The sequence below is a fragment of the Salmo salar genome, chromosome 20 (genome assembly GCF_965601325.2).
Source record: "Salmo salar chromosome 20, fSalSal1, whole genome shotgun sequence".
NCBI classification, from domain to species: domain Eukaryota; kingdom Metazoa; phylum Chordata; class Actinopteri; order Salmoniformes; family Salmonidae; genus Salmo; species Salmo salar.
This window is the reverse complement of record NC_138310.1, coordinates 54,392,693-54,420,586: the sequence shown is the minus strand read 5'-3', so window position 1 is coordinate 54,420,586 and position 27,894 is coordinate 54,392,693. Positions and strand designations below refer to the sequence as shown.

General features: G+C 46.6%; 2 protein-coding genes across 3 annotated transcripts; both read right to left on the bottom strand.

The window, feature by feature from the left end:
- Positions 1–68: 68 nt before the first annotated feature.
- Positions 69–4,487, bottom strand: LOC106580899 (T-box transcription factor TBX1-like). Its single transcript, XM_014162431.3, has 6 exons — positions 4,481–4,487; positions 4,204–4,378; positions 3,853–3,954; positions 3,343–3,514; positions 2,810–2,965; positions 69–182 (listed from the first exon to the last, which is right to left on the bottom strand). Exons 1-6 carry the CDS (start codon positions 4,485–4,487, stop codon positions 111–113), a joined length of 684 nt encoding a protein of 227 aa, XP_014017906.2. The 3' UTR covers positions 69–110.
- Positions 4,488–6,595: 2,108 nt separating this feature from the next.
- Positions 6,596–9,351, bottom strand: LOC100136573 (apolipoprotein A-I). 2 transcript variants are annotated; one of them, NM_001123663.1, is given in 6 exon segments: positions 6,602–7,000; positions 7,002–7,420; positions 7,423–7,457; positions 7,459–7,519; positions 8,007–8,151; positions 8,327–8,381. In NM_001123663.1, coding segments are annotated over 6 exon segments (777 nt in total). In that variant the 5' UTR covers positions 8,370–8,381; the 3' UTR covers positions 6,602–6,926.
- Positions 9,352–27,894: the final 18,543 nt, after the last annotated feature.

Genomic DNA, 27,894 nt, shown 5'->3' with positions numbered 1-27,894 from the left:
GTCCTCAATGTCTGAATACGGTTGTTGTCCTTTGACTTTTATGTTCAACGTATCACCAAAATCATTCTGAAATTCTAGACACTAACGAACAAAGAACATGTTTATTTATTTTACCAGGCGTCAGGATCAGTAGTTCGGAAGCCCTTGGCAAACGGGTTACTGGCTATCTTCAACTGGGTGATCTGAGAGAGAGAGACATTTTTGATTTGAACAGGATCCCTCGCCAATGGCGACAGATAGTCTTACTGGGGTCTGACACATAATGAAAAAGACATTATAGACAAAAGACTTTAAAATGTACATACATTTAAAAACATTAACATGTAGTGTGCGTGTGTGTGTATCTATCAGTTACACATACATTTCAGCACATACACACAAAAAGTAGGTCACATGGGAGGCAGCCGTTTTGGCCGTGAGGTGTTGCTTTATTCACTTTTTGAAACCAGGTTTGCTGTTCACTTGCGCAATATGAGATGGGAGGGAGTTCCATGCAATCATGGCTCTTTATAATACTGTACGTTTCCTTGAATTTGTTCTGGATTTGGGGACTGTGATAAGACCCCTGGTGGCATGTCTGGTGGGGTATGTTTGTGTGTCAGTGCTGTATATAAGTTGACTATGAAAACAGTTTGGAATTTACAATACATTATTACTTATAAAAACTAGAAGTGATGCAGTCAGTCTTTCCTCAACTCTTAACCAAGAGAGACTGGCATGCATAGTATTTATATCAGCCCTCTGATTACAATGAAGAGCAAAACGTGCCGCTCTGTTCTGGGCCGGCTGCAGCTTATCAAGATCCTTCTTTGCGGCACTTGACCATATGACTGGACAATAATCAAGATAAGATAAAACTAGAGTCTGCAGAAGTGTAGTGTCCAAAAAGCTGAGCATCTCTTTGTCACGGACAGACACCTCCCCATCTGTACAACCATTGAATCAATCTAAGGTAACAAACACTAAGTAATTTAGTCTACTCAACTTGCTAAACAGCCATGCCATTCAGAAGCTGAGTTTTAGAACATGGAATGATATACATGTACCAAATAGAATGCTCTTAGTTTTAGAGATGTTCGGGACCAGTTTATTACTGGCCACCCATTCTAAAACTGACTGTAACTCTTTGTTTAGGGTTGCAGTGATTTCACTAGCTGGGGTTGCTGACACGTACAGGAGAAATCATCAGCATAGATGGACACACAGGCTTTGTTTAATGCCAGTGGCAGGTCATTTTATATTTTACAACACTGTTTAACATTAGAGAAGCTTCCATTAAAGAAAACGCTCTGTTCTGTTAGATAGCTCTGAATCCACGATATGCTGAAAGTCTGTCGTTAATTTGTTTACAGAGAAATAGCATTGTATTTGGTCAAACACAGTTTTTTCCTACAATTTGCTAAGAGCTGTCAGCAAGCTGATAGGTTGGCTGTTAGAACCAGTTAAGGTCCATTCTTTGGTAGCGGAATGACTTTGTCTTCCCTCCAGGCCTGAGGACAAACACTTTCCGCTAGGCTCAGATTAAATATATGACAGATAGGAGGTTTGACATTATTGATCGATAACAATCATTTCCCCACCTCTCCCACACAAACTTTACCAAATACAAACATATAATGCTTTTCTTTCATTATTCATTTTTTTTATGCATGAATACAATGTCTCACTATTTGTTGTTGGCATTTCCTGCCTAAGTTTGCCCACTTCACCAATTAAGTAATCAGTAAAGTAATTGGCAACATCAAATGGTTTTGTGATGAATAAGGCATCTGATTAGATGAAAGATGGAGTTGAATTTGTCTTTCTGCCCATAATATCATTTAAAGTAATGTGATCATCTTTATATCATTGATTTTGGCTTCATAATACAGTTTCTTCTTCTTTTTGTTAAGTTTAGTCATATAATTTCTCAATTTGCAGTAAGTTAGCCAGACTTATTAGCCACTCCTTTTGCCCCATCTCTTTCAACCATACAGTTTTTAAATTCCTCGTCAATCCATGGAGCCTTAACAGTTCTAACAGTTTCTTAACAAGTGGACGTTTATCAATAATTGTAATTGTAAATTGTAAGGAGCAATTTAATAAATTCATCAAGTGCAGCGTCTGGATGCTCCTTATTTATCACATCAGACCAACAAATATTTTTAACATCATCCACATAAGAGTCAGCTAAATCTTTTGTATGATCTCTTACACACTATTTTAGGCCCAGCTTTCGGAACTGCGGATATAGCAACTGTATTGTGATCACTGGGCACGGATACAGCTTTAGAACAAAGTTCTACAGTATTAGTAAAAATGTGGATGATATAGTTCCTGTTGTGTTTATAAACAACCTGGCAAATTGATTAATAACCTGAACCAGATTACAGGGACTGGTTACAGTGATAATCTTCCCCTTGAGTGGACAGCTTGATGAAAATCTGTCAATATTCAGGTCCCCATGAAAGTAGACCTCTCTGTTTACATCACATACTCTATCAAGCATTTCACATTTTAACTTTTTTCTAATGCTACATAAATTAATATGGGGTATGTTTTGCCCTTTCCTAGGTAGAGAGAGAGAGAGCGAGAGAGAGAGAGAGAGAGCGAGAGAGAGAGAGCGAGAGAGAGAGAGAGAGAGAGAGAGAGAGGGAGAGAGAGAGAGAGAGAGAGAGAGAGAGAGAGAGAGAGAGAGAACATTATCTGTCATCAATTTCAAGGCAGTATGTAGGGTGAATCTCCAATAGACATAATTCATACAAGACTGGACTATTTTGTCTCTGCAACATCATATGAAGTGACCGTTATAACATAGTCATTACATTACCCTGTGGTTCTGGTAGGCAGTGACGGCTATGAAGCGTGTTTCAGGGAAGGAGAAGGTGCAGAAGTTGCGGTGGGCATGAAGCTGGCTATCCCGCCGTGGGTCCACATACACCACATGGAATCGAGGCTGGTAACGATGCATGGAGTTCAAGATCATCTGGGTGTTTGGCAAACAATCACAATGCACATTACATCCACACACAGGTACAAAGACTCAGACATACAAAGAATGTATAAAGGACACAAGCAAGTACTGATTGTAAAGATGTGTGTGTATGTGCATGCATGTGTGTCTGTGTCTGGACTGGTCGGTGTGTGTGTCTGTGTCTGGACTGGTCGGTGTGTGTGTGTGTCTGTGTCTGGACTGGTCGGTGTGTGTGTGTCTGTGTCTGGACTGGTCGGTGTGTGTGTGTGTGTATGTGTCTGGACTGGTCGGTGTGTGTGTGTGTCTGTGTCTGGACTGGTCGGTGTGTGTGTGTGTCTGTGTCTGGACTGGTCGGTGAGTGTGTGTGTATGTGTGTGTGCTTGTCTTACATGTCCATTGTCATCCAGCAGGTTGTTGGTCAGTTTGAGTGCGTCGAAGGAGACCATCTGTTTCATCCACTGGGACCCTCTGGCGGGGGAGTCTGGGTGGAAGTGCATCCTCCCCGGGGCCGCCACGTCGGCCCGGCCTGCCACCAGCCACGAGGAGCTGTGGAACGCATATCTACATACAGGAGAGCAAAGATACTATATTCATTGGTTGCAAGTTGTGTCACTCCACTATTGAAAGTTCTGTTACATCAGGCTGAAAGTTCTACTCAATACATTCTCAATTGGCACTGATTAAGATTTTGTGCATTATCTGGTACATATTATGTAGTACAATCAAGAAGAGGCTGCCAGGGTATGTACTGTACATCATAACCACAATATACTGTATGAGGATTCCCCACAAACACTCTTATGTGTAGATCTAGTGTATGTCTCTTATGCTGGCAGAGTGTGGGTAAAACCACAGAGCCTATAAATCACATTCTATGTAACTCTATGGAGAAAACTCACCTGTATCTCTTGTCATCCACAGGGATGAAGTCCATGAGCAGCACATACTCCGCTGCAGGGTCCATCCCTGAGATACTCACCTGGAAGGTAGGGAACATCCTCCTACAAGGACCATGCATGACTCAGCAGCAACACAGTGATATGTGATTAGTTCAACCACAGTGAGTGTGTGTGTTTATGTGTGTGTGTTTACGTGTGTGTGTGTGTGTGTGTGTATGTGTGTGTGTCTGTGTGTGTGTGTGTGTGTGTGTGTGTGTGTGTGTGTGTGTGTGTGTGTGTGTGTGTGTGTGTGTGTGTGTGTGTGTGTGTGTGTGTGTGTGTGTGTGTCCATTTGTGTTAGCATGTTCCTACCGCCCAGCCTTGGTTACGATCATCTCTGTGCCCAGCTGGTCAAACTGTTGCCACAGCGCGTGCATCTCCAGCTGAACTGTGACCCCCGTGACCTGGGGGGCTTTGGCACAGGTGGCCCCACCAGCTTCTGCACAGCAGGGCAGCGTGAGGGCACACCTGTGAGACAGCTGGGGAACTGGAGAGGAGAGGAGGAAAAAAAACACATGAAAAACAGGATTTCACAAGAAAAGTCAGGTAGGAACCATGAATTCAAACTAATGCAGTGAAGCTCCAGTACCATCCATACTGTTTGTGTTACAGTCAGAATCTCCAGTGGTGGGAAATGCTTCAGATTTCTCTACTTTCAATTTCCATCAATCGGTCTTCTGTTCACTGACCAGTCTGATGTCCAGTTTAGAGTAGAACTTTGACCACATCAAATCCCCTGTTTTAGTCTCAGACCGTTAGCTGTCCTTGGAGAAGCAGAGTGTCTGTGTGGTTCAGTGTACCACTGACTGGGTCTGGGACACAGAGGACTGGAACACCAAGCAGGCTTTATACAGGCTGGGACACTCAAGGGACCCTCGATCCCACCTCATCCATTACACTGTAATAAAGCCACTGACATGCAATATTAACATACTCACACACACAAGGACACACACACACACACACACACACACACACACACACACACACACACACACACACTGAGAGGGATAAAACACACACTCTGCACATGTACATAGATACATGCACATGAGATGTGACAGAGGAGGAATGAAAACCTTTACTACCGCTTTCAGACAATTCTTTACAGTTTTATGCCATAATAGGATGCACAATGTGTATTTTCATTGAGATGCACTTCACTTTTTAGAAGTAGGTCATTAATTACCCTAGTTGTCCTCCGTTATTGAGTGAGGACAGACATCCGACAGAGAGCCGCTGCTGCTATTGATAAAAAGAAAAGCTCTTCAACACCATGCTAATTGCAATCTTCAACTCTAATCTAAAGTTGCCTTGAGATGTTCACCAAAAGAGCTTCACCATGTCTCGTCTGGGAAGAAATCGTATACGTGCCGTATCCATAGGAATAATATAATAACAATATCTGCCATTTAAAAGATGCTTTTATCCAAAGCAGCTTACAGTCATGCGCGTATATATTTTTGGTATGGGTGGCCTGGGGAATCGAACTCAGTCATTAACAACAACAAAAAAGAACAGTTAAGACAAACCAAGAAAACAATAAGAGGATCATGTTGCAAAACACATTAAAAACAAACCAAAACCAAATTGCAGTGGATACAAGTTTATAGTCCAGTTAGTATAGGTTTATTATCAAAACTATTACAACTGAGCAGTAGATAGCAGCAAATAAAAGTTTATAGTAGAGTTAATATAGGTTTATTATAAAACTATTACAACTTAGCAGTATATAGCAGTAGATATTATTTGATAATACTGTTGGTGCAGATAACAGTACCCACAATTCTGATGATAGAAGCACCATACTCTACCAACTCAGCCGTTGAAGGCCCATTCCTACCCTCTTGCTTATTATCAAGGATTGTTACATGTGAGGGGACAGAAGTTGGTATTGGTGGAAGAAGTCTAGTCTATAAAGAACCAACTTATGTTTAGATGGCATGACTGATAAACAACCGTAGAATTCAAGTATAAACTCATGAAGTTTCGTTTTTTTCTCCACAGTCATACCCCCTCCCAATGCTCCAGTGTGTGTGTGTGTGTGTGTGTGTGTGTGTGTGTGTGTGTGTGTGTGTGTGTGTGTGTGTGTGTGTGTGTGTGTGTGTGTGTGTGTGTGTGTGTGTACATACTCTGTGATGGGAGGGTGTTGATGGGGCTCAGCCTGAGAGGTGCTGAGTAGCTTCCCATCCATCTAACACCGTCTCTAATGAAACTCTACGGGTCACAGCCTGCCAACACACTGACACCTCCTCCTTATTAACCCATTCATCAACCCTCTATGGCTATTAACACTACGACTCATATGAACTCCCATGATCTCCATGAATGGTCACTGGTACTCAGAGAAAATTATTAGAAAAGTCAATTTGTAAAAAAAATCTAATTTTCAGATGAACCATTCTTTAAAACCAATGTGAATACTGTTACAGTGACATGATATCCATGTAAGAGACATTCGTTCGTTTCATTGCATGCTTAAGAAGGGATAATAGTTGCATCACTTCATTTTGATCATGTTGCGATGTGGTTCAAAATCATCGAACGCATATCGTTTTAGAACACAGAAGTGTGTGATACGAGATGTTCATACATAAACCCAACATGGCTATTTTGTCACAGAGCGCATGTTAGTTGTGAGAACCACATGTAAAAGCTTGTTCTAAACAATACAATCCAAAGAAGTCAAACTCAGAGAATGAAATAGTATGAAACAGTATGATGTTTATTGAGCAGCGACACTAGAATATTCACACTTGATGTTCATAGTACAGTCAAAATGATGCAGGCCCAGGATTGTGCACACAGGCCCTGAACACAACTCAAAACTGAATGTATGCAATAGTGCGTTAGTGTCTGCGCTTGCGTGCGCTTGAGCGCATGTGGTGGTGGTTAGAGAGAGCAAGAGTCCTGCCATGTCACTGCAGAGGAAGTGCATCAGTTTGGCATTGGCGTGGTACGTATGGTGTGTGAGTCAGTGTGAGTGCGACGGGAAGGGAGGGAGGGAGGGTCCGGCTGAGAGCGTGTTTATGCCTTCATGGCCTGGCTGATGGTCTCGTAGAGAGCCAGGAGCTTTTGCTTGGCCTCCTCGGCGGCGGGGCCCATCTGGCCCTTGAAGTCCTCAGACAGGGGAGCCACCTTCTCACGCACCTCTCCAACAGCCTTGAACATCTGCTCCTTGTACTCCTCAGCGTAGGGGGCTGCCAGGGTCCTCAGCTCCTCCAGACGCTCGGTCAGCTTGGCACGGACAATCTCCACAATGGGCATGAGCTTGGTCTTGGTCTCCTCCACATTGACGGCCACCTTGGCGCGCATCTCCTCCACAACGGGCTCAATCTTGGCCCTGAAGGCATCCATCTCGGTGCGGCGCAGTTCGATGTGCTCCTTGATCAGGGGCTCCAGCTTCTTGCGGTACTCATCTATGTGCTTGTTCAGGACTTCCCTGAGCTCGGCGCGCTTGGGCTCCAGCTGGGTGCGCAGCTCCTCCACGTCCTTCATGACCTCAGCGCGCACGGTGGCGGTGGCGTCAGCCAACTGGGTGCCGAAGACCGTGGTGTAGGGGGCCAGGGACTTGGAGGTGGAATCAGCAAACTGCTGTAGGTTGTCAAGGCTCTGGGACAGCTGCATCCTGAGAGGAACACCAAGAAAAGGAGAGGGAGAGAGAGAGAGAGAGAGGGAGGGGGAGGGAGAGAGAGGGAGAGAGAGGGAGGGAGGGAGAGGGAGAGAGGGAGAGAGAGAGAGAGAGAGAGAGAGGGAGGGAGGGAGGGAGGGGGAGGGAGGGAGAGGGAGAGAGAGGGAGGGAGAGAGAGAGAGGGAGGGAGGGAGGGAGGGAGGGAGGGAGGGAGGGAGGGAGGGAGGGAGGGAGGGAGGGAGGGAGGGAGGGAGGGAGGGAGGGAGGGAGGGAGGGAGAGGGATAGATATTGGTTTAGTTATCTGTGGAAGTTGGGCACCATTGAATTGAACCTTTTAAATTTGAATGGAGTGAGTGAGTGAGTGAGTGAGTGAGTGAGTGAGTGAGTGAGTGAGTGAGTGAGTGAGTCAGTGAGTGAGTGAGTCAGTGAGTGAGTGAAGAGGGAGCGAGAAGATAGAGAAGACTAAATGAAACATGTCCTTACTTGTACTCTTTGTACTCTGTGTCATCCAGAAGGTCGATGGACCTCTGTGCAGTCAACTTCACCTGAGCTATGTACATGTTCAAGGCTGCCTTCACATGCTCCAGCTGAGAGGGAGCATCGGCCTGCATAGGAAAAGCCTGGGTACCTGGGAGAGGAGAGAGGGGAAGAGTGGTGAATGGCCCAGCACTTTAAAGAATTCAGTAAGATTTAATTTTGAATTGTTCAATATACCAGAGCATGGTACACACACACACGATGCATTAAAATGTCATTACTACATTATCAGTTCGGCGGCACTATGACAAGGCTGGGATACTAACCTGCGGCCAGCAGGATGGTTAGTGCGAGAGCCAGGAATTTCATGATGGAGGTCTGAGAGGAAAAAAGAGAACGAATGTTGAGCAATGAGCCCGACAAGAATTCCAATATTCGCAATTGAAACGGTAAACCATGGGAAGTCAAGATTGAATGGTTAAAAATTAAATTAGAGCTAACAATATTTTAACAGTGCAACAAATTACTAATTGCAAAACACTCTAAATCAAACTTTAAATGTCACCAAGACCAAACAAGCCAATAATTCAAAGTCATTCTTCAGTGATTTGGAGAATCACATGGAGCAAACCCACAAAGACATGCAACTCCAGGCTGCCCTCAATCAGTTTACCCCATGCCATATGTCAGCCTATTGAAAGGACCTCTAATCTGGTCAGATTACACAGAGCTGGATAGAGTTATACCGTTCCTACAAAGAGATTAACCCTCAACTCCTACCACCTAATCCCCAATCCCTGCACTAAAACAGACACATCGCTGGATCACTGTGGCCTGGACAGAGGTTACACTTAAACAGTTGTTGAGAGTAATTCCAGATGAACTGAAAGCTATTGGCATAGGAAGAAAATTAGCGACATCTTTTATTCTAGGACATTTAATAACATTATTTCTCCATTGTTCCCTTCTATCTCTCTAGTAAATTATAGTAAACTGTCTGAAAGAAGTATTGCTAAAGTGATAACTGCTGCCTAATGTATTTGTAACAGTTCATATCAAAGTGGTAATAAGCGTTCAAAATAAGAGACAAAAAAAGTTTCCAGAAGAATTCTAGTCTGCCTTTCCCTCTGCTAGTTCCTCAGTCCTCTGCGTATGCAGACCAAGTCCTTGGCCTCTGGCCCCAGCCCTTAGCTCTCCCAGTCTGTCCTCTTACCTGGTGGATGATTGGTCGTTATGGGACTGGGGAACAGGAGAGCCAGGTCTGTTTTTTTATAGGGCTGGAGCAGCAGGAGGGGGGAGAGGTGTGAGAGGTTGTGTGCCTCCGTGGAGGTGGACCTCACCCCCACACCGCCTCACAGGGAGGAGCCGGGTACAATGGTCACCTGCTGAGTGCATTCAGGGGGAGTCAGCAAAGTGAAATGCTGTGGACACACACTCCCACACTAGTGTACGCGCACACCCCCACACTCTCGTATGCACACACACTTGTCTGCGTGTGCATTATCTTGGATAATCAAATGTTCTTGTGTCTTTCTAATTGGGATATGGTTTAATTTTCAGGTGAATAATTACAATCTCCACTCTGGCTGTGCTCCCAATGCCACATTCAACTCAATCACCTTGTGTGATGGTGAAACTTTCACACACAATACAACCACCATGTGCTCCATGACTGCTTGGGACATTTGGCCTGGCCTTGCTGGTCTACCTGAGCTGCAATCTCCTGTGGCATTACCGTGGGACATGAAAGGGCCAGTCATACTGAGCAGGAGCCAGGGAGATGGGGCCAGACAGCATGGGAGAGAGAGGTGCAGGGGCACCCTGAGGATGCGTTAGCATCTTGATGCTACCAAAGAACATTCACCATTCAAGGAGGAACATCTGTACTCTACGATGTAACTGCAACGATGAGATAGATGTTCTTCTTCTTTGTGTCATACCGTGTTCAACCGCGTTGGAACTTGCCCAGCCATCTTGTCTTTGATTTGTATTTTATTTAACCTTTAAAGAAGGTTAGCCAGTTAAGAACAAATTGTTATTTACAATAACGGTCTACCCCAGCCAAACCGTGTGCCGCCCTGTGGCATTCCCAATCACGGCCGGATGTGATACAGCCTGGACGTCTCAAGAGGACCACATTGGAAATAAGTCCCAGACTTTATTGTGTGTTATCCACCATGATTTTATTCATGTGCATGTATGGCTTTTTCAAGTTCTACGTGTGCTTGTTTTTTAACTAAACTAAACTAGGCTCGAGCTATCTTGTTCATTTGTTCGCTGCATTGTTCACTAAAAAGAGAATGGATTATACATTATTGGAGGGATTATGGTTACCAAATTTGGGACACAAGAGATTTGTCCCTGATTCAACAATGAAATGAAGCAAAAATAAACCTACTAATATATAATAAGATTCTAAAGAGATACGTGAGAGTTGTCTAGTTTTAAACCCTTAAAGGTTTAAAATACTGCATTATCACTATTGGTTGCCTCCATGGTTTGATTTATGGGGACCTACAGTACGTCAGAGTGTATATGTATCGCTTTCTTCATTTTTTTTAGGTACCAGCTATTTAAATCTGGTAGAACTTCGGCAACCCTGTCAAAGAGAAGAGAGTTAGTTGAATGCAATCAACCTAATAACATTCTGCTATCAATTCTGACTCCTTCTCTTGTGTGTTGGCTGTTGCATTGGAGCGTGTGTGGGGGTGGGACAGCGTTTGCTGTCTTGATTGAGACCACTGATAAGATACACAGAGAGGGCATCAGGTCCAGGGCCATAAACCCCAGTGTCATAGAGTATGTTGTAATTTCCATTGGAACACAGTGTTTCTATATCACTCCATTAAAAGTATTGCCAGTTGTGTGTGTGGGGGTGTGTGTGTGTGAGAGAGAGAGAGAGAGAGAGAGAGAGAGAGAGAGAGAGAGACAGACAGACAGACAGACAGACAGACAGACAGACAGACAGACAGACAGACAGACAGACAGACAGACAGACAGACAGACAGACAGACAGACAGACAGACAGACAGACAGACAGACAGACAGACAGACAGACAGACAGACAGACAGACAGACAGACAAAGAAAGAGAGTATGCGTGTGAGAGAGAGAGAGAGAGAGAGAGAGAGAGAGAGAGAGAAAGAGAGAGCGAGAGAGAGAGAGAGAGAGAGAGAAAGAGAGCGAGAGAGAGAGAGAGAAAGAGAGAGCAAGAGAGAGAGAGAGAGAGAGAGAGAGAAAGAGAGCGAGAGAGAAAGAGAGAGAGAAAGAGAGAGAGAGAGAGAGAGCAAGAGAGAGAGAGAGAAAGAGAGCGAGAGAGAGAGAGATAGAGAAAGAGAGAGAGAGCGAGAGAGAAAGAGAGAGAGAGAGAGAGAGAGAGAGAGAGAGAGAGAGAGAGTGTGTGTGTGTGTGTCGCATGCTCCATGGTGATTAATAGGTTAAAGGTTCAGTGTTGAGCTGTAACTTGTTCCGTCATCGATGGACTTTGTCACTTTGGCTCCATGTCAATCGGAGGAATTGGAATTTCCTTGGGATAGAGGATTGTGTGTCATCATAGTGTTTGTGTGTCATCAGATATCCATTGATATATTGTAAGCAAACTTGTATTTAGCCTTGTATATGGCCTCGTTATTGTGTTTATTGTGTTACTATTTCCTTTTTACTTAGCAAATATTTGTCTTACGTTTTTAACTCTGTATTGTTGTGAATGGGCTCATAAGTAAGCATTTCACTGTAAAGTCTACACCTGTTGTATTCTGCGAATGTAACCAATACACTTGGTCACAGGTAGCCTAGTGGTTAGAGCATTGTGCCTGTAACCGAAAGGTTGCTGGATCGAATCCTCTAGCTGACAAGGTAAAAATCTGTCGTTCTGCCCCTGAACAAGGCAGTTAGCCCACTGCACCCCGGTAGGCCGTCATTATAAATAAGAATTTGTTCTTAACTGACTTGCCTAGTTAAATAAAGGTTTAAAAAAATGGGGCTCTAAAGTGGTGCAGCGGTCTAAGGCACTGCATCTCAGTGCTAGAGGCGTCACTACAGACTCTGGTTTGATTCCAGGCTGTTTCACAACCGGCAGTGATTGGGAGAACCATAGGGGACACACAATTGGCTCACTGTTATCCGGGTTTGGCCGGGGTATGCCGTCATCGTAAATAAGAATTTGTTCTTAACTGACTTGCTTAGTTAAATGAAGGTTAAATAAAATGAAACATTTTTAAATTGATTTGAACTTCAAGTTTTCCATGCTGGATTAGTGAGCTCCACAGAACTTGTTCATTTATTAGTGGGACAACCATGCAGACCCCTGGGCTTGAGTTCTAGCTGAAATGTGAGCGTTCTGTGGTATGAAAACAGTTCATGAAGAATATGAATTCTAAAACAATTTGACTGGTGTTGTATACAGTGCATTCGGAAAGTATTTAGACCCCTAGACTTTTCCACATTTTGTTACGTTACAGCCTAATTCTAAAATGTATTAATGAATAAAAAACCTCATCAATCTACACACAATACCCCATAATGACAAAGTGATTTTTTTTATTTTTATTGTTGCTAATTTCATTTTTTTTTTAAACAGAAATATCTTATTTACATAAGTATTCAGACACTTTGCTATGAGACTTGAAATTAAGCTCAGGTGCATCCTGTTTCCATTGATCATCCTTGAGATGTTTCTAAAACTTGATTGGAGTCCACCTGTGGTAAATTTAATTGATTGGACATGATTTGGAAAGGCACACTCCTGTCTATATAAGGTCTCACAGTTGACAATACATGTCAGAGCAACAACCAAGCCATGACGTCGAAGGATTTGTCCGTAGAGCTCCAAGACAGGATTGTGTTGAGGCACAGATCTGGGGAAGGGTACCAACAAATGTCTACAACATTGAAGGTCCCCAAGAACACAGTGGCCTCCATCATACTTAAATAGAAGAAATTTGGAACCACCAAGACTCTTCCTAGAGCTGGCCGCCCGGCCAAACTGAGCAATCGGGGGAGAAGGGCCTTGGTCAGAGAGGTGACCATGAACCCGATGGTCACTCTGACAGAGCTCCTCTGTGGAGATGGTTGTCCTTCTGTAAGGTTCTTCCATCTCTGCAGAACTCCACCAATCAGGCCTTTATGGTGGCCAGACGGAAGCCATTCCTCAGTAAAAGGCACGACAGTCCACTTGGAGTTTGTCAAAAGTCCCCTGTAGGACTCTCAGACCATGAGAAACAAGATTCTCTGGTCTGATATAACCAAGATTTAACTCTTTGGCCTGAATGCCAAGCGTCACGTCTGGAAGAAACCTGGCACCATCCCTACGGTGAAGCATGGTGGTGGCAGCATCATGCTGTGGGGATGTTTTTCAGGGGCAGAGACTGGGAGACTAGTTGGGATTGAGGGACAGACGAATGAAACAAAGTACAGAGAGATCCTTAATGAAAACCTGCTCCAGAGCGCTCAGGACGTCAGACTGGGGCGAAGGATCACCTTCCAACAGGACAATGACCCTAAGCACACAGCCAAGACAACGCAGGAGTGGCTTCGGGACAAGTCTCTGAATGTCCTTGAGTGACCCAGCCAGAGCCCGGACTTGAACCCGATCGAACATCTCTGGAGAGAAATGAAAATAGCTGTGCAGCGACGCTCCCCATCCAACCTGACAGAGCTAGAGAGGATCTACAGAAAAGAATGGAGAAACTCCCCAAATACAGATGTGCCAAGCTTGTAGCGTCATACCCAAGAAGACTCGAGGCTGTAATCGCTGCCAAAAGGTGCTTCAACAAAATAATGAGTAAAGGGTCTGAATACTTTTGTTTCTTTTTAATATGTGCAAACATTTCTACATCTGTTTTTTGCTTTGTCATTATGGGCTATTGTGTATAATTGATGAGGGCAAACATTTTTTTAATCCATTTTAGAATAAGGCTGTAACGTAACAAAATGTGGAAAAAGTCAAGGGCTCCAAATCAGTGTGCTGAGGAAATATATTTCATCCATATCTCTCTTTTCTCAGAATGGTCAATTATGTAAAACAGGAGAAATGTGCTGGAATGCACTTTGTCTAGACTAGAGCAGTCAGCAACTGTATATTATAATGGCATAACTGAGGGTTACATTGGGTAGCTACAGTAACATTACAGTTCCAATAGGTGGCTGCTATCTGGGAAGGTCCAGAGCAGTCTTGCACATGTGTACAATGCACTGTAAAATAGTTCAGCATTCCTATTTAGGAATTAAGCATAATTAATAATACAATACCACTGGGAAAAAACAGGTTGAATCAATGTGATTACGTTGAATCAATGTGGAAAACTGATTGGATTTGCCAAAAGTCATCAACATTAGGGCATTTCTGCCTTTTTCACCCAACATTTAACCTAAATCCAATGACGATTATTTTGTTGATTTCACATTGAATACACGTTAGTTGACAACTCAACCAAATGTAAATCAAAACTAGACATTGAACTGATGTGTCACGACACCGACGGATGGTGGCGCCCCTCCTCGGCCGGGCGGGGCTCGGCGGTCGTCGTCGCCGGCCTACTAGCTGCCATCGATCCTTTTTTGTTTCACTTTCTGTTGGTTAGGTCTAGGTAGGCACGCACCTGTTTTGGGTTAGTTATTAGTAGGGGGGGGTTATTTAGTTTAGCGTAGGATGTCTGTGTTTGTGCGTGATTATGTTTCTTGTCCGTTTTGTGTGCTTGAGGAACGTGTGCTGGTTTTCCTCTGCCTGTGGTTGGTTTCTTTGTGTTCACCACCGCAGAAGTATTTAAGGGCTGCGTCCCTATTTTTTGGCGACCATATCTACTTTCTGGAATAAAGAAGTGTGGTCAAGAATTCTCTGACTCCTGCGCCTGACTCTACCTCTCCTGCTTTCTTGAGCCAGCCCGTGACAGAAATCACGCACCAAACTTGATGGAGTCAGCAGGAGCTTCAGCGCCAACCCTGTCCATGGAGGAAAGAGTTGCCCAACACTCCACCCTGCTCCACCGTCTGGGGACCGCCATGGATCAGGTGTTGGCGCGCATGGAGAGCTGGGACCAAAGCGCTCTCGGCCCCCTGAACGCGGCAGGTCAACAGCCTGCGCCCCCACCAGCACCCACAGCACCCAGTACCAGTGTGGTGAAACTCGCTCCCCCCAGGGAGTACGATGGGACGGCCGCTGGGTGTAAGGGCTTCTTACTCCAGTTGGAGTTATACCTGGCGACCGTTCGTCCCTCTCCCTCGGGGGAGGAGAGCGTCAGCGTCCTCGTCTCCTGTCTCACGGGTAAGGCCCTGGAATGGGCAAACGCCATGTGGGACAGTCCGGACTCAGCCAGGGACAACTACCCAGAGTTCACCCGCCGCTTTCGGGCAGTGTTCGATCATCCCCCGGAGGGGAGAGCGGCGGGTGAGCGGCTGTTTCACCTGAGGCAGGAGACGAGGAGCGCGCAGGATTTTGCTCTCGAGTTCCGGACCCTGGCCGCGGGAGCAGGGTGGAATGAGAGGGCCCTTATAGATCACTACCGATGTAGTTTGAGGGAGGACGTCCGCCGGGAATTAGCCTGTCGGGACACGACCATCACCCTGGACCAACTGGTGGACCTGTCCATCCGACTGGACAATCTGCTGGCCGCCCGCGGACGTCCGACCCGGGCCCTGCTCATTCCACCCTCCAGCCCTCCTGCTCCCACGCCTATGGAGATAGGGGGGGCAGCAGCCAGGAAGACTGGAGGGGGAGTTCGCTCCTGCACCTCATGTGGTCGCAGAGGGCACACTGTGGACCGGTGCTGGAGAGACTCACCTGGGAGTCCAGAAGGCAGGCAGAGCGCTCCTTTGACACCTCAGGTGAGTCAGCACCAGCCTCACCCAGAGCCCCCTGTCCGTCACATGTATGTGTCAGTGTCTTTTCCTTGATTCTCCCCTCACTCCCGGTTTAAGGCGCTAGTCGATTCAGGCGCGGCTGGGAGTTTTATGGACCATGGGGTCGCGGCTAAGTTAGGGATTCCCCTGGTCCAGTTGGACCAACCCTTCCCCGTGCACGCCCTAGACAGTCGACCACTAGGGTCAGGGCTGGTCAGGGAGGCCACTGTGCCACTGGTCATGGTAATGCGGGGGGGTCATGAGGAGCGGATTAGTCTTTTCCTCATTGATTCCCCAGCGTTTCCAGTGGTTCTAGGGATTCCCTGGCTAGCCACTCACAACCCTTAGATTTCGTGGGGACAGAGGGCTCTTAAGGGGTGGTCAAATGAGTGCTCGGGCAGGTGCATAGGAGTTTCTATCGGTGCGACTACGGTGGAGAGTCCAGACCAAGTCTCCCCCGTGCACATTCCCTCAGAGTATGCCGATTTGGCTATCGCCTTCAGTAAAACGAAGGTGACCCAATTACCACCTCATCGACGAGGAGACTGTGCGATAAACCTTCAGGTGGGCGCTGCACTTCCTCGTAGTCACGTTTATCCCGTCTCAGGAAGAAACAGCGGCTATGGAAACATACGTCACTGAGTCTTTGAGGCAGGGATACATTCGGCCATCTAACTCACCCGTCTCCTCGAGCTTCTTTTTTGTGAAGAAGAAGGAGGGAGGTCTGCGCCCGTGCATTGACTATAGAGGTCTAAATGCCATCACAGTGGGTTTCAGTTACATTTACATTTACATTTAAGTCATTTAGCAGACGCTCTTATCCAGAGCGACTTACAAATTGGTGCATTCACCTTATGATATCCAGTGGAACAACCACTTTACAATAGTGCATCTAAATATTTTAAGGGGGGGGGGGGGGGGGGGGGGGGTTAGAAGGATTACTTTATCCTATCCTAGGTATTCCTTAAAGAGGTGGGGTTTCAAGTGTCTCCGGAAGGTGGTGATTGACTCCGCTGTCCTGGCGTCATGAGGGAGCTTGTTCCACCTTTGGGGTGCCAGAGCAGCGAACAGTTTTGACTGGGCTGAGCGGGAACTGTGCTTCCTCAGAGGTAGGGGGGCCAGCAGGCCAGAGGTGGATGAACGCAGTGCCCTTGTTTGGGTGTAGGGCCTGATCAGAGCCTGAAGGTATGGAGGTGCCGTTCCCTTCACAGCTCCGTAGGCAATCACCATGGTCTTGTAGCGGATGCGAGCTTAAACTGGAAGCCAGTGGAGAGAGCGGAGGAGCGGGGTGACGTGAGAGAACTTGGGAAGGTTGAACACCAGACGGGCTGCGGCGTTCTGGATGAGTTGTAGGGGTTTAATGGCACAGGCAGGGAGCCCAGCCAACAGCGAGTTGCAGTAATCCAGACGGGAGATGACAAGTGCCTGGATTAGGACCTGCGCCGCTTCCTGTGTGAGGCAGGGTCGTACTCTGCGAATGTTGTAGAGCATGAACCTACAGGATCGGGTCACCGCCTTGATGTTAGTGGAGAACGACAGGGTGTTATCTAGGATCACGCCAAGGTTCTTAGCACTCTGGGAGGAGGACACAAGGGAGTTGTCAACCGTGATGGCGAGATCATGGAACGGGCAGTCCTTCCCCGGGAGGAAGAGCAGCTCCGTCTTGCCGAGGTTCAGCTTGAGGTGGTGATCCGTCATCCACACTGATATGTCTGACAGACATGCAGAGATGCGATTCGCCGCCTGGTTATCAGAAGGGGGAAAGGAGAAGATTAATTGTGTGTCGTCTGCATAGCAATGATAGGAGAGACCATGTGAGGATATGACAGAGCCAAGTGACTTGGTGTATAGCGAGAATAGGAGAGGGCCTAGAACAGAGCCCTGGGGGACACCAGTGGTGAGAGCGCATGGTGCGGAGACAGATTCTCGCCACGCCACCTGGTAGGAGCAACCTGTCAGGTAGGACGCAATCCAAGCGTGGGCCGCGCCGGAGATGCCCAACTCGGAGAGGGTGGAGAGGAGGATCTGATGGTTCACAGTATCAAAGGCAGCAGATAGGTCTAGAAGGATGAGAGCAGAGGAGAGAGAGTTAGCTTTAGCAGTGCGGAGAGCCTCCGTGACACAGAGAAGAGCAGTCTCAGTTGAATGCCCAGTCTTGAAACCTGACTGATTAGGATCAAGAAGGTCATTCTGAGAGAGATAGCAGGAGAGCTGGCCAAGGACGGCACGTTCAAGAGTTTTGGAGAGAAAAGAAAGAAGGGATACTGGTCTGTAGTTGTTGACATCGGAGGGATCGAGTGTAGGTTTTTTCAGAAGGGGTGCAACTCTCGCTCTCTTGAAGACGGAAGGGACGTAGCCAGCGGTCAAGGATGAGTTGATGAGCGAGGTGAGGTAGGGGAGAAGGTCTCCGGAAATGGTCTGGAGAAGAGAGGAGGGGATAGGGTCAAGTGGGCAGGTTGTTGGGCGGCCGGCCGTCACAAGACGCGAGATTTCATCTGGAGAGAGAGGGGAGAAAGAGGTCAAAGCACAGGGTAGGGCAGTGTGAGCAGGACCAGCGGTGTCGTTTGACTAAGCAAACGAGGATCGGATATCGTCAACCTTCTTTTCAAAATGGTTGACGAAGTCATCCGCAGAGAGGGAGGAGGGGGGGGGGGGAGGGGAGGAGGATTCAGGAGGGAGGAGAAGGTAGCAAAGAGCTTCCTAGGGTTAGAGGCAGATGCTTGGAATTTAGAGTGGTAGAAAGTGGCTTTAGCAGCAGAGACAGAAGAGGAGAATGTAGAGAGGAGGGAATGAAAGGATGCCAGGTCCGCAGGGAGGCGAGTTTTCCTCCATTTCCGCTCAGCTGCCCGGAGCCCTGTTCTGTGAGCTCGTAGTGAGTCGTCGAGCCACGGAGCAGGAGGGGAGGACCGAGCCGGCCTGGAGGATAGGGGACAGAGAAAATCAAAGGATGCAGAAAGGGAGGAGAGGAGGGTTGAGGAGGCAGAATCAGGAGATAGGTTGGAGAAGGTTTGAGCAGAGGGAAGAGATGATAGGATGGAAGAGGAGAGAGTAGCGGGAGAGAGAGAGCGAAGGTTGGGACGGCGCAATACCATCCGAGTAGGGGCAGAGTGAGAAGTGTTGGATGAGAGCAAGAGGGAAAAGGATACAAGGTAGTGGTCGGAGATTTGGAGGGGAGTTGCAATGAGATTAGTGGAAGAACAGCATCTAGTAAAGATGAGGTCAAGCATATTGCCTGCCTTGTGAGTAGGGGGGGAAGGTGAGAGGGTGAGGTCAAAAGAGGAGAGGAGTGGAAAGAAGGAGGCAGAGAGGAATGAGTCAAAGGTAGACGTGGGGAGGTTAAAGTCACCCAGAACTGTGAGAGGTGAGCCATCCTCAGGAAAGGAACTTATCAAGGCGTCAAGCTCATTGATGAACTCTCCAAGGGAACCTGGAGGGCGATAAATGATAAGGATGTTAAGCTTGAAAGGGCTGGTAACTGTGACAGCATGGAATTCAAATGAGGAGATAGACAGATGGGTCAGGGGAGAAAGAGAGAATGTCCACTTGGGAGAGATGAGGATTCCAGTGCCACCACCCCGCTGGCTCGATGCTCTAGGGGTATGCGAGAACACGTGGGCAGACGAAGAGAGAGCAGTAGGAGTAGCAGTGTTATCTGTGGTAATCCATGTTTCCGTCAGCGCCAGGAAGTCTAGGGACTGGAGGGTAGCATAGGCTGAGATGAACTCAGCCTTGTTGGCTGCAGACCGGCAGTTCCAGAGGCTGCCGGAGACCTGGAACTCCACGTGGGTCGTGCGCGCTGGGACCACCAGGTTAGAGTGGCAGCAGCCACGCGGTGTGAAGCGTTTGTATGGCCTGTGCAGAGAGGAGAGAACAGGGATAGACAGACACATAGTTGACAAGCTACAGAAGTGTTGTTTCTTGTATTATTGTCTCTTGTGTCTTTAGAGAACTGTTTCACTTTGATATCCTTTTTCTTCTGTCCTGATTTTCTCTTTCTTTTCTTCTGTTAACTAGATATTCTTTGTTGTTCTTCGTTAGCTAGCTAGCTTCTTCCAAAAGGTTAGTTAGTCAGTTACCCACTACCTCTCATCGCCTCGGTGATAGAGTCATTTCACGGGGCGCGCTTCTTCACGAAATTGGATCTCAGGAGTGCATATAATCTGGTGCGTATCCGAGGAGGGGACGAGTGGAAAACGACATTTAGTACCACATCTGGCCATTATGAGTACCTCGTCATGCCGTATGGGTTAAAGAATGCTCCCGCAGTCTTCCAATCCTTTGTGGATGAGATTCTCCGGGACCTGCTCGGTCAGGGTGTAGTGGTATACATCGATGACATTCTGGTCTACTCTGCTACACGCGCCGAGCATGTGTCTCTGGTGCGTAGAGTGCTTGGGCGACTGATGGAGCATGACCTATACGTCAAGGCTGAGAAATGTGAGTTTTCCAAACCAGCCATCTCTTTCTTGGGGTATCGCATTTCCACATCAGGGGTAGTGATGGAATGTGACCGCATATCAGCCGTGCGTAATTGGCCGACTCCCACCACGGTGAAGGAGGTGCAGCGGTTTTTGGGATTTGCCAATTACTACCGGAGGTTAATCCGGGGCTTTGGGCAGGTGGCGGCTCCCATTACCTCACTGATAAAGGGGGGCCCGGTGCGGTTGCGGTGGTCCGCGGAGGCGGACAGGGCCTTTAGTCGTCTGAAGGTTTTGTTCACCGACGCTCCGGTGCTGGCGCACCCGGACCCCTCTTTGCCCTTCATAGTGGAGGTGGATGCGTCAGAGGCTGGGGTAGGAGCCGTGCTGTCCCAGCGCTCGGGCGCCCCCCCAAGCTCCGCCCCTGCGCCTTCTTCTCTAGGAAGTTGAGTCCGGCGGAGCGTAACTATGATGTGGGGGACAGGGAGTTGTTGGCTGTGGTCAGAGCCCTGAAGGTGTGGAGACATTGGCTTGAGGGGGCGCGTCACCCTTTTCTCATCTGGACTGACCACCACAATCTGGAGTACATCCGGGCGGCGAGGAGACTGAACCCGCGTCAAGCCAGGTGGGCGATGTTCTTTACTAGATTTCAGTTTAACATCTCGTATATCCCAGGTTGCCGGAACACTAAGGCCGACGCACTGTCTCGTCTCCATGACGCCGAGGAACGGTCCACCGATCCCACTCCCATACTTCCAGCCTCCTGCCTGGTGGCACCGGTGGTCTGGGAGGTGGACGCGGACATCGAGCAGGCGTTACGGACGGAGCCTACTCCTCCGCAGTGTCCAGTGGGTCGTAAGTACGTTCCGCTCGGTGTTCGCGATCGTCTGATTCGGTGGGCTCACACGCTTCCCTCCTCGGGTCACCCAGGGGTTGAGCGGACAGTGTGTGGTCTTAGTGGGAGATACTGGTGGCCCACCTTGGTGAGGGACGTGAGGCACTATGTCTCCTCCTGTTCGGTGTGCGCTCAGAGTAAGGATCCCAGGCACCTGCCTAGAGGGAAATTACAGCCCCTCCCGGTTCCACAACGACCATGGTCCCACCTGGCGGTGGATTTCCTGACCGATCTCCCGCCGTCTCAGGGCAACACTACGATCCTGGTCGTTGTGGACCGGTTCTCTAAGTCCTGCCGTCTGCTTCCGTTTCCCGGTCTTCCTACGGCCCTGCAGACCGCGGAAGCCTTATTCACCCACGTCTTCCGGCACTACGGGGTGCCCGAGGATATCGTCTCAGATCGAGGCCCCCAGTTCACATCCCGAGTGTGGCGGGCGTTTATGGAGCGACTGGGTGTTTCGGTCAGTTTGACCTCGGGGTTTCACCCCGAAAGTAATGGGCAGGTAGAAAGGGTAACCCAGGAGGTGGGCAGGTTTCTGCAGTCCTACTGCCAGGACCGGCCAGGGGAGTGGGCAAGGTTCGTGCCATGGGCCGAAATGGCTCAGAACTCTTTGCGCCACTCCTCTACCAACATTCCAATGTGTGTTGGGTTATCAGCCGGTCCTGGGGCCATGGCATCAGAGCCAGACGGAGGCCCCTGCGGTGGAGGAATGGGTTCAGCGCTCAAGGGAGACCTGGGACGCTGTGCAGGAATCCCTGGAACGAGCCAGGGAGCGACAAAAGGCGAGCGCTGACCGGCACCGCAGCGAGGCCCCCGTGTTCACCCCAGGGGAGAGAGTCTGGCTCTCGACCCGGAACCTGCCCCTCCGCCTGCCCTGCCGGAAGCTGGGTCCGCGGTTTGTGGGGCCATTTAAAGTCCTGAGGAGAATAAACGAGGTGTGTTACAGATTACAACTTCCTTCTTATTATCGTATTAACCCCTCGTTTCATGTGTCTCTCCTCAGGCCGGTGGTAGCTGGTCCGCTGCAGGAAAATTAGGTATGGGAGGTCCCTCCACCCCCCCTGGACATCGGGGGGCCCCCGGTGTACACAGTCCGGTTGGACCCAGCGCTCATCCGGGAGTTTCACAGCCTCCATCCGGATCGCCCTGCGCCTCGCCCTCCGGGCGTCCTCGAGGCCGGCGTCGGCGCGCTGCGGGAGCCGCGCGTCAGGGGGGGAGTACTGTCACGACACTGACGGATGGTGGCGCCCCTCCTCGGCCGGGCGGGGCTCGGCGGTCGTCGTCGCCGGCCTACTAGCTGCCATCGATCCTTTTTTGTTTCACTTTCTGTTGGTTAGGTCTAGGTAGGCACGCACCTGTTTTGGGTTAGTTATTAGTAGGGGGGGGTTATGTGTAGGATGTCTGTGTTTGTGCGTGATTATGTTTCTTGTCCGTTTTGTGTGATTGAAGAACGTGTGCTGGTTTTCCTCTGCCTGTGGTTGGTTTCTTTGTGTTCACCACCGCAGAAGTATTGCGTCCCTATTTTTTGGGCTGCGTCCCTATTTTTTGGCGACCATATCTACTTTCTGGAATAAAGAAGTGTGGTCAAGAATTCTCTGTCTCCTGCGCCTGACTCTACCTCTCCTGCTTTCTTGAGCCAGCCCGTGACATGATGTCTGTGCCCAGTGGGATGTCATCTCACTATTTCCCTCAAAACAATTCATAGCTTGATAGAGAGATGGCAACTACAGCACAGCTCCTCATGCAATATGCAATGTATTTCAACCAGGGCTGTCAAATGATAAGAAAATAATTGAGTTAATCGCAGGATTTGCTGTGATTCATCATGATTCATCGCAAATTCAGAATTTGCTCAAATTGAACTGTAATTTATGAAAAAAAATTTATACAAAAAGCATTACAAGAATATTGACGTCTTGATTTTGTCCAAAGTAACGGTTATCAAAATTAGGTACATTGACAAAGTATAATTTCTTTAACCTCAATGTCAACTTGTTTTGACATCACCTTGTTCTGATTGTTTTAGCTGTATTGATGTACTTTGGATATTTTCAGTGTATTTTGAACGCTTTCAGACAATACGATTAATCACAATAAAAAAACTGTTTTGCACTAAAATGAACTAGAGTTATTTGATTAACTCTGACAGTCCTAATTTCAACACATTGTAATTGTTGAGTTGCATGGAATTACACTTCCTTTGACAATTGTGGCTCTCAGCACCCATTGTGCCCCACAAAATCAGTGAGATGACTTTCTTCTGCATGTAATGACTCATATCACACTCTGTATCACACAGCTCCTGTGGTGTATTTGAATGTGTTTCCTTCCCAACCTCTGTATTGTTATTCTACTGAACATCTATTCTTTCTCAGCCTATTCAGATGCCCTATTTCCTGTTCGCATTTCTTCTTTTTTTATGCATATTTTCACACTCATTCCCCCGTGTCCTCTTTTACCCCCACTTCTCCCTCGTTTAATCTATTCTTCCTGGATCACTCCCCCCTGTTGGTCACTGAAACCCCATTGAGCTTTATGAGTGGTTGAAGACAGAGTGGCTGATGGGGCCTGTCTCCTGTCTTGTCACCTGACCCAGCCTGCATGACTCCACCTAGGAAACTGGGCCTTGGACTGTTTTACCATTTGTTACCTGATATGAGATGAAATAAAATAGGAAATAACAATATTAGTATCAAAATCTTCCCACTGCCCAAAAACTGGTTGAATCAATGTTGTTTGCATATAATTTCAACCCCAAAAATCTATTTGATGACATTGATTCAATGTGGGAAACTGATTGGATTTGCAGTCATCAATGTAAGGGAATTTCATATTTTTTTCACCCAATGTTTAACCTAAATCAAATGTCATGGTGACATTTTTTGTTGATTTCACATTGAATTAAAATTAGCTGACAACATAACTAAATGTATTTAAAAAATAGACATTGAACTGACTTCTGTGCCCAGTGGGATCCTTAGTAGCATATACAAACCTAACCGTTTATAACCTCAGCCTATACAAACCTAACCGTTTATAACCTAAGCCTATACAAACCTAACCGTTTATAATCTCAGCCTATACAAACCTAACCGTTTATAACCTCAGCCTATACAAACCTAAACGTTTATAACCTCAGCCTATACAAACCTAACCGTTTATAACCTCAGCCTATACAAACCTAACCCCTACAATCTCAGCCTATACAAACCTAACTGCTTATAACCTCAGCCTATACAAACCTAACCGTTTAACCTCAGCCTATACAAACCTAACCGTTTATAACCTAAGCTTATACAAACCTAACCGTTTATAACCTCAGCCTATACAAACCTAACCGTTTATAACCTCAGCCAATACAAACCTAACCGTTTAGAAGCTCAGCCTATAGAAATCTAACCGTTTATAATCTCAGCCTGTACAAACCTAACCGTTTAGAATCTCAGCCTGTACAAACCTAACTGTTTAGAATCTCAGCCTATACAAACCTAACCGTTTATAACCTCAGCCTATACAAACCTAACCGTTTATAACCTCAGCCTATACAAACCTAACCGTTTATAACCTCAGCCAATACAAACCTAACCGTTTAGAAGCTCAGCCTATACAAACCTAACCGTTTAGAATCTCAGCCTATACAAACCTAACCGTTTAGAATCTCAGCCTATACAAACCTAACCGTTTAGAATCTCAGCCTGTACCAACCTAACCGTTTAGAATCTCAGCCTATACAAACCTAACCCATAGAATCTCAGCCTGTACAAACCTAACCGTTTAGAATCTCAGCCTATACAAACCTAACCGTTTAGGATCTCAGCCTGTACAAACCTAACCGTTTATAACCTCAGCCTGTACAAACCTAACCGTTTAGAATCTCAGCCTATACAAACCTAACCCTTCAGAATCTCTTGCAATAACTACGAATAGCTTGAGACATTCCTTTCATCATCACTCAGTCAGAAGTACAACAAGTATTGCATGGTCATATATCAGTGATGTATCTTTTTTGTACATTAAGCTTTATAAGACTAACCCATCACACCTCTTTTTTCAATCCATTCATGTAACACACATCTTATGCGGCTTCATATGCCTATGGACAACAATGCAAACTGAACTGGCTTTGTATTAGATGTAAGATGGAGACGGTGGGTAGGGTGAACATCTTCCCACTCGACTTTACTTTTTTAATGTCTATTTTTGCGTGAATTATTACTTTGTTTGCTCCTGTATTTCTACTGAGCTCATTTAGTTTTTTTTTTTTTTTATTCCGATTTTTTACTATTTCTTATTGTTGTCGCATTATCGAGCGGGAACCTGCAAGTAAGCGTTTCATTGGACTGTGTGTATACTACAGTATGTGTATCCTGTGCATACGACAAATCAACTTTGAACTTGTACTAGTGGTCTGCAGAAGCCCACAGTCAGTTCACTATCCTAGGGCACTGAGCTGGCTTTAGCTGAGCACGAGGACCAACCTTTTATTGGCATTGATGGTAGACTATCACAGCAAACATTCTACTCCGTATAAGCTGTGCGGGCCAGATAAACAAGGCATGGATGTCCATTGAATGAGCGTTATCTTAACAACCTTTGAAACTGCTATCATTGCACCACATTTATCCTGACAGAGGTTGCCGTCGAGATTACAGGGCCATAAGACTTTATTTAAGTAACCTATGCATTTACTGCCACAATTATTCAGCTAGGTAATTTATGATAGCAGGCTTAGAACAAGTTAGTAGAATATAATTATTACATTCTATTAGAAGTGACATCCGTAAGAGCAACTATAAGCACAGTGACAAATGACAAGGTAACACTGTTAGAGGTATTTCCACTGTCGGACTACAGCACATGGGGTAAAATTGCCATATGCTATAAATATTTAGTTAGCCAATCACCGCTTCATCAGATGTTGGCCTGAGTTCGAAGGTCAAGTTGTTTGATCTGGTCCATCCAGCTGTCCCTATGATTGAGCATTGCTCAGAACCAGCAGGGAAGGTTTTCCCACTAAAACTGAACATATGGCTGAATGGTGACCCCCTCCCTCACTTTTTACTGATTGATCTCCACTGTGACAAGTAGCATTGCAACCACGCATCTGTTGGAGACCAGGTGACGTCTTCGACTTCAGAAGAGATTTGAATTCCCCTTTTCCCTATAAGTTTACCAACATGTAGAAATAACAGAAGCAAAGCAACAGAAGTTGTATCCACCCTGCACTTGAATAACCTCTTGAATGGTAGGATCCCCACTGGGCACAGACATCAGTTCAACGTCTAGTTTTGATTTACATTTGGTTGAGTTGTCAACTGATGTGAAGTTAACGTGAAATCAACAAAAAAAGTCACCATGCCATTGAATTTGGGTTAAAAGTTGGGTGAAAAAAAGACAAAATTCCCATACGTTGGTGATCAATCAGTTTTCCACTTTGATTTAATGTCATCACATTGGATTTTGGGGTTGAAATTATGTGGAAATAATGTTGATTCAACCAGTTTTTTCCCAGATGGGTGTTGGCGATAAGGAGACTTTAGGATGAGATACGGTCACATACAACGGTCACATACAGTGCCTTGCAAAAGTATTCATCCCCCTTGGTGTTTTTCCTATTTTGTTGCATTACAACCTGTAATTTAAATAGAATGACTTGTTTAAAAATGACTTGTTTCAAAAAATTCGGAAAAAAAACCAACAGAAAAGTGGTGCGTGCATATGTATTCACCCCTTTGCTATGAAGCCCCTAAATAAGATCTGGTGCAACCAATTACCTTCAGAAGTCACATAATTAGCTAAATAAAGTCCACCTGTGTGCAATCTAAGTGTCACATGATCTCAGTATATATACACCTGTTCTGAAAGGCCTCAGAGTCTGCAACACCACTAAGAAAGGGGCACCACAAAGGAAGCGGCACCATGAAGACCCAAGGAGCTCTCCAAACAGGTCAGGGACAAAGTTGTGGAGAAGTACAGATCAGGGATGGGTTATAAAAAAATATCTGAAACTTTGAACATCCCACAGAGCACCATTAAATCCATTATTCAAAAATGGAAAGAATATGGTACCACAACAAACCTGCCAAGAGAGGGCTACCCACCAAAACTCATAGACCAGGCAAGGAGAGCATTTATCAGAGAGGCAACAAAGAGACCAAAAATAACCCTGAAGGAGCTGCAAAGCTCCACAGCGGAGATTGGAGTAGCTGTCCATAGCACCACTTTAAGCCTTACACTCCACAGAGCTGGGCTTTACAGAAGAGTGGCAAGAAATAAGCTATTGCTTAAAGAAAAAAATAAGCAAACAGTTTTGGTGTTCGCCAAAAGGCATGTGGGAGACTCCTCAAACATATGGAAGAAAGTACTCTGGTCAGATGAGGCTAAAATTGAGCTTTTTGGCCATCAAGGAAAACGCTAAACCCAGCACCTCTCATCACCCCAAGAATACCATCCCCACAGTGAAGCATGGTGGTGGCAGCATCATGCTGTGGGGATGTTTTTCATCGGCAGGGACTGGGAAACTGGTCAGAATTGAAGGAATGATGGATGGCGCTAAATACAGGTTTTTTCTTGAGGAAAACTGTTTGTCTTCCAGAGATTTGAGACTGGGACGGAGGTTCACCTTCCAGCAGGACAATGATCCTAAGCATACTGCTAAAGCAACAGTCGAGTGGTTTAAGGGGATACATACAAATGTATTGGAATGGCCTAGTCAAAGCCCAGACCTCAATCCAATTGAGAATCTG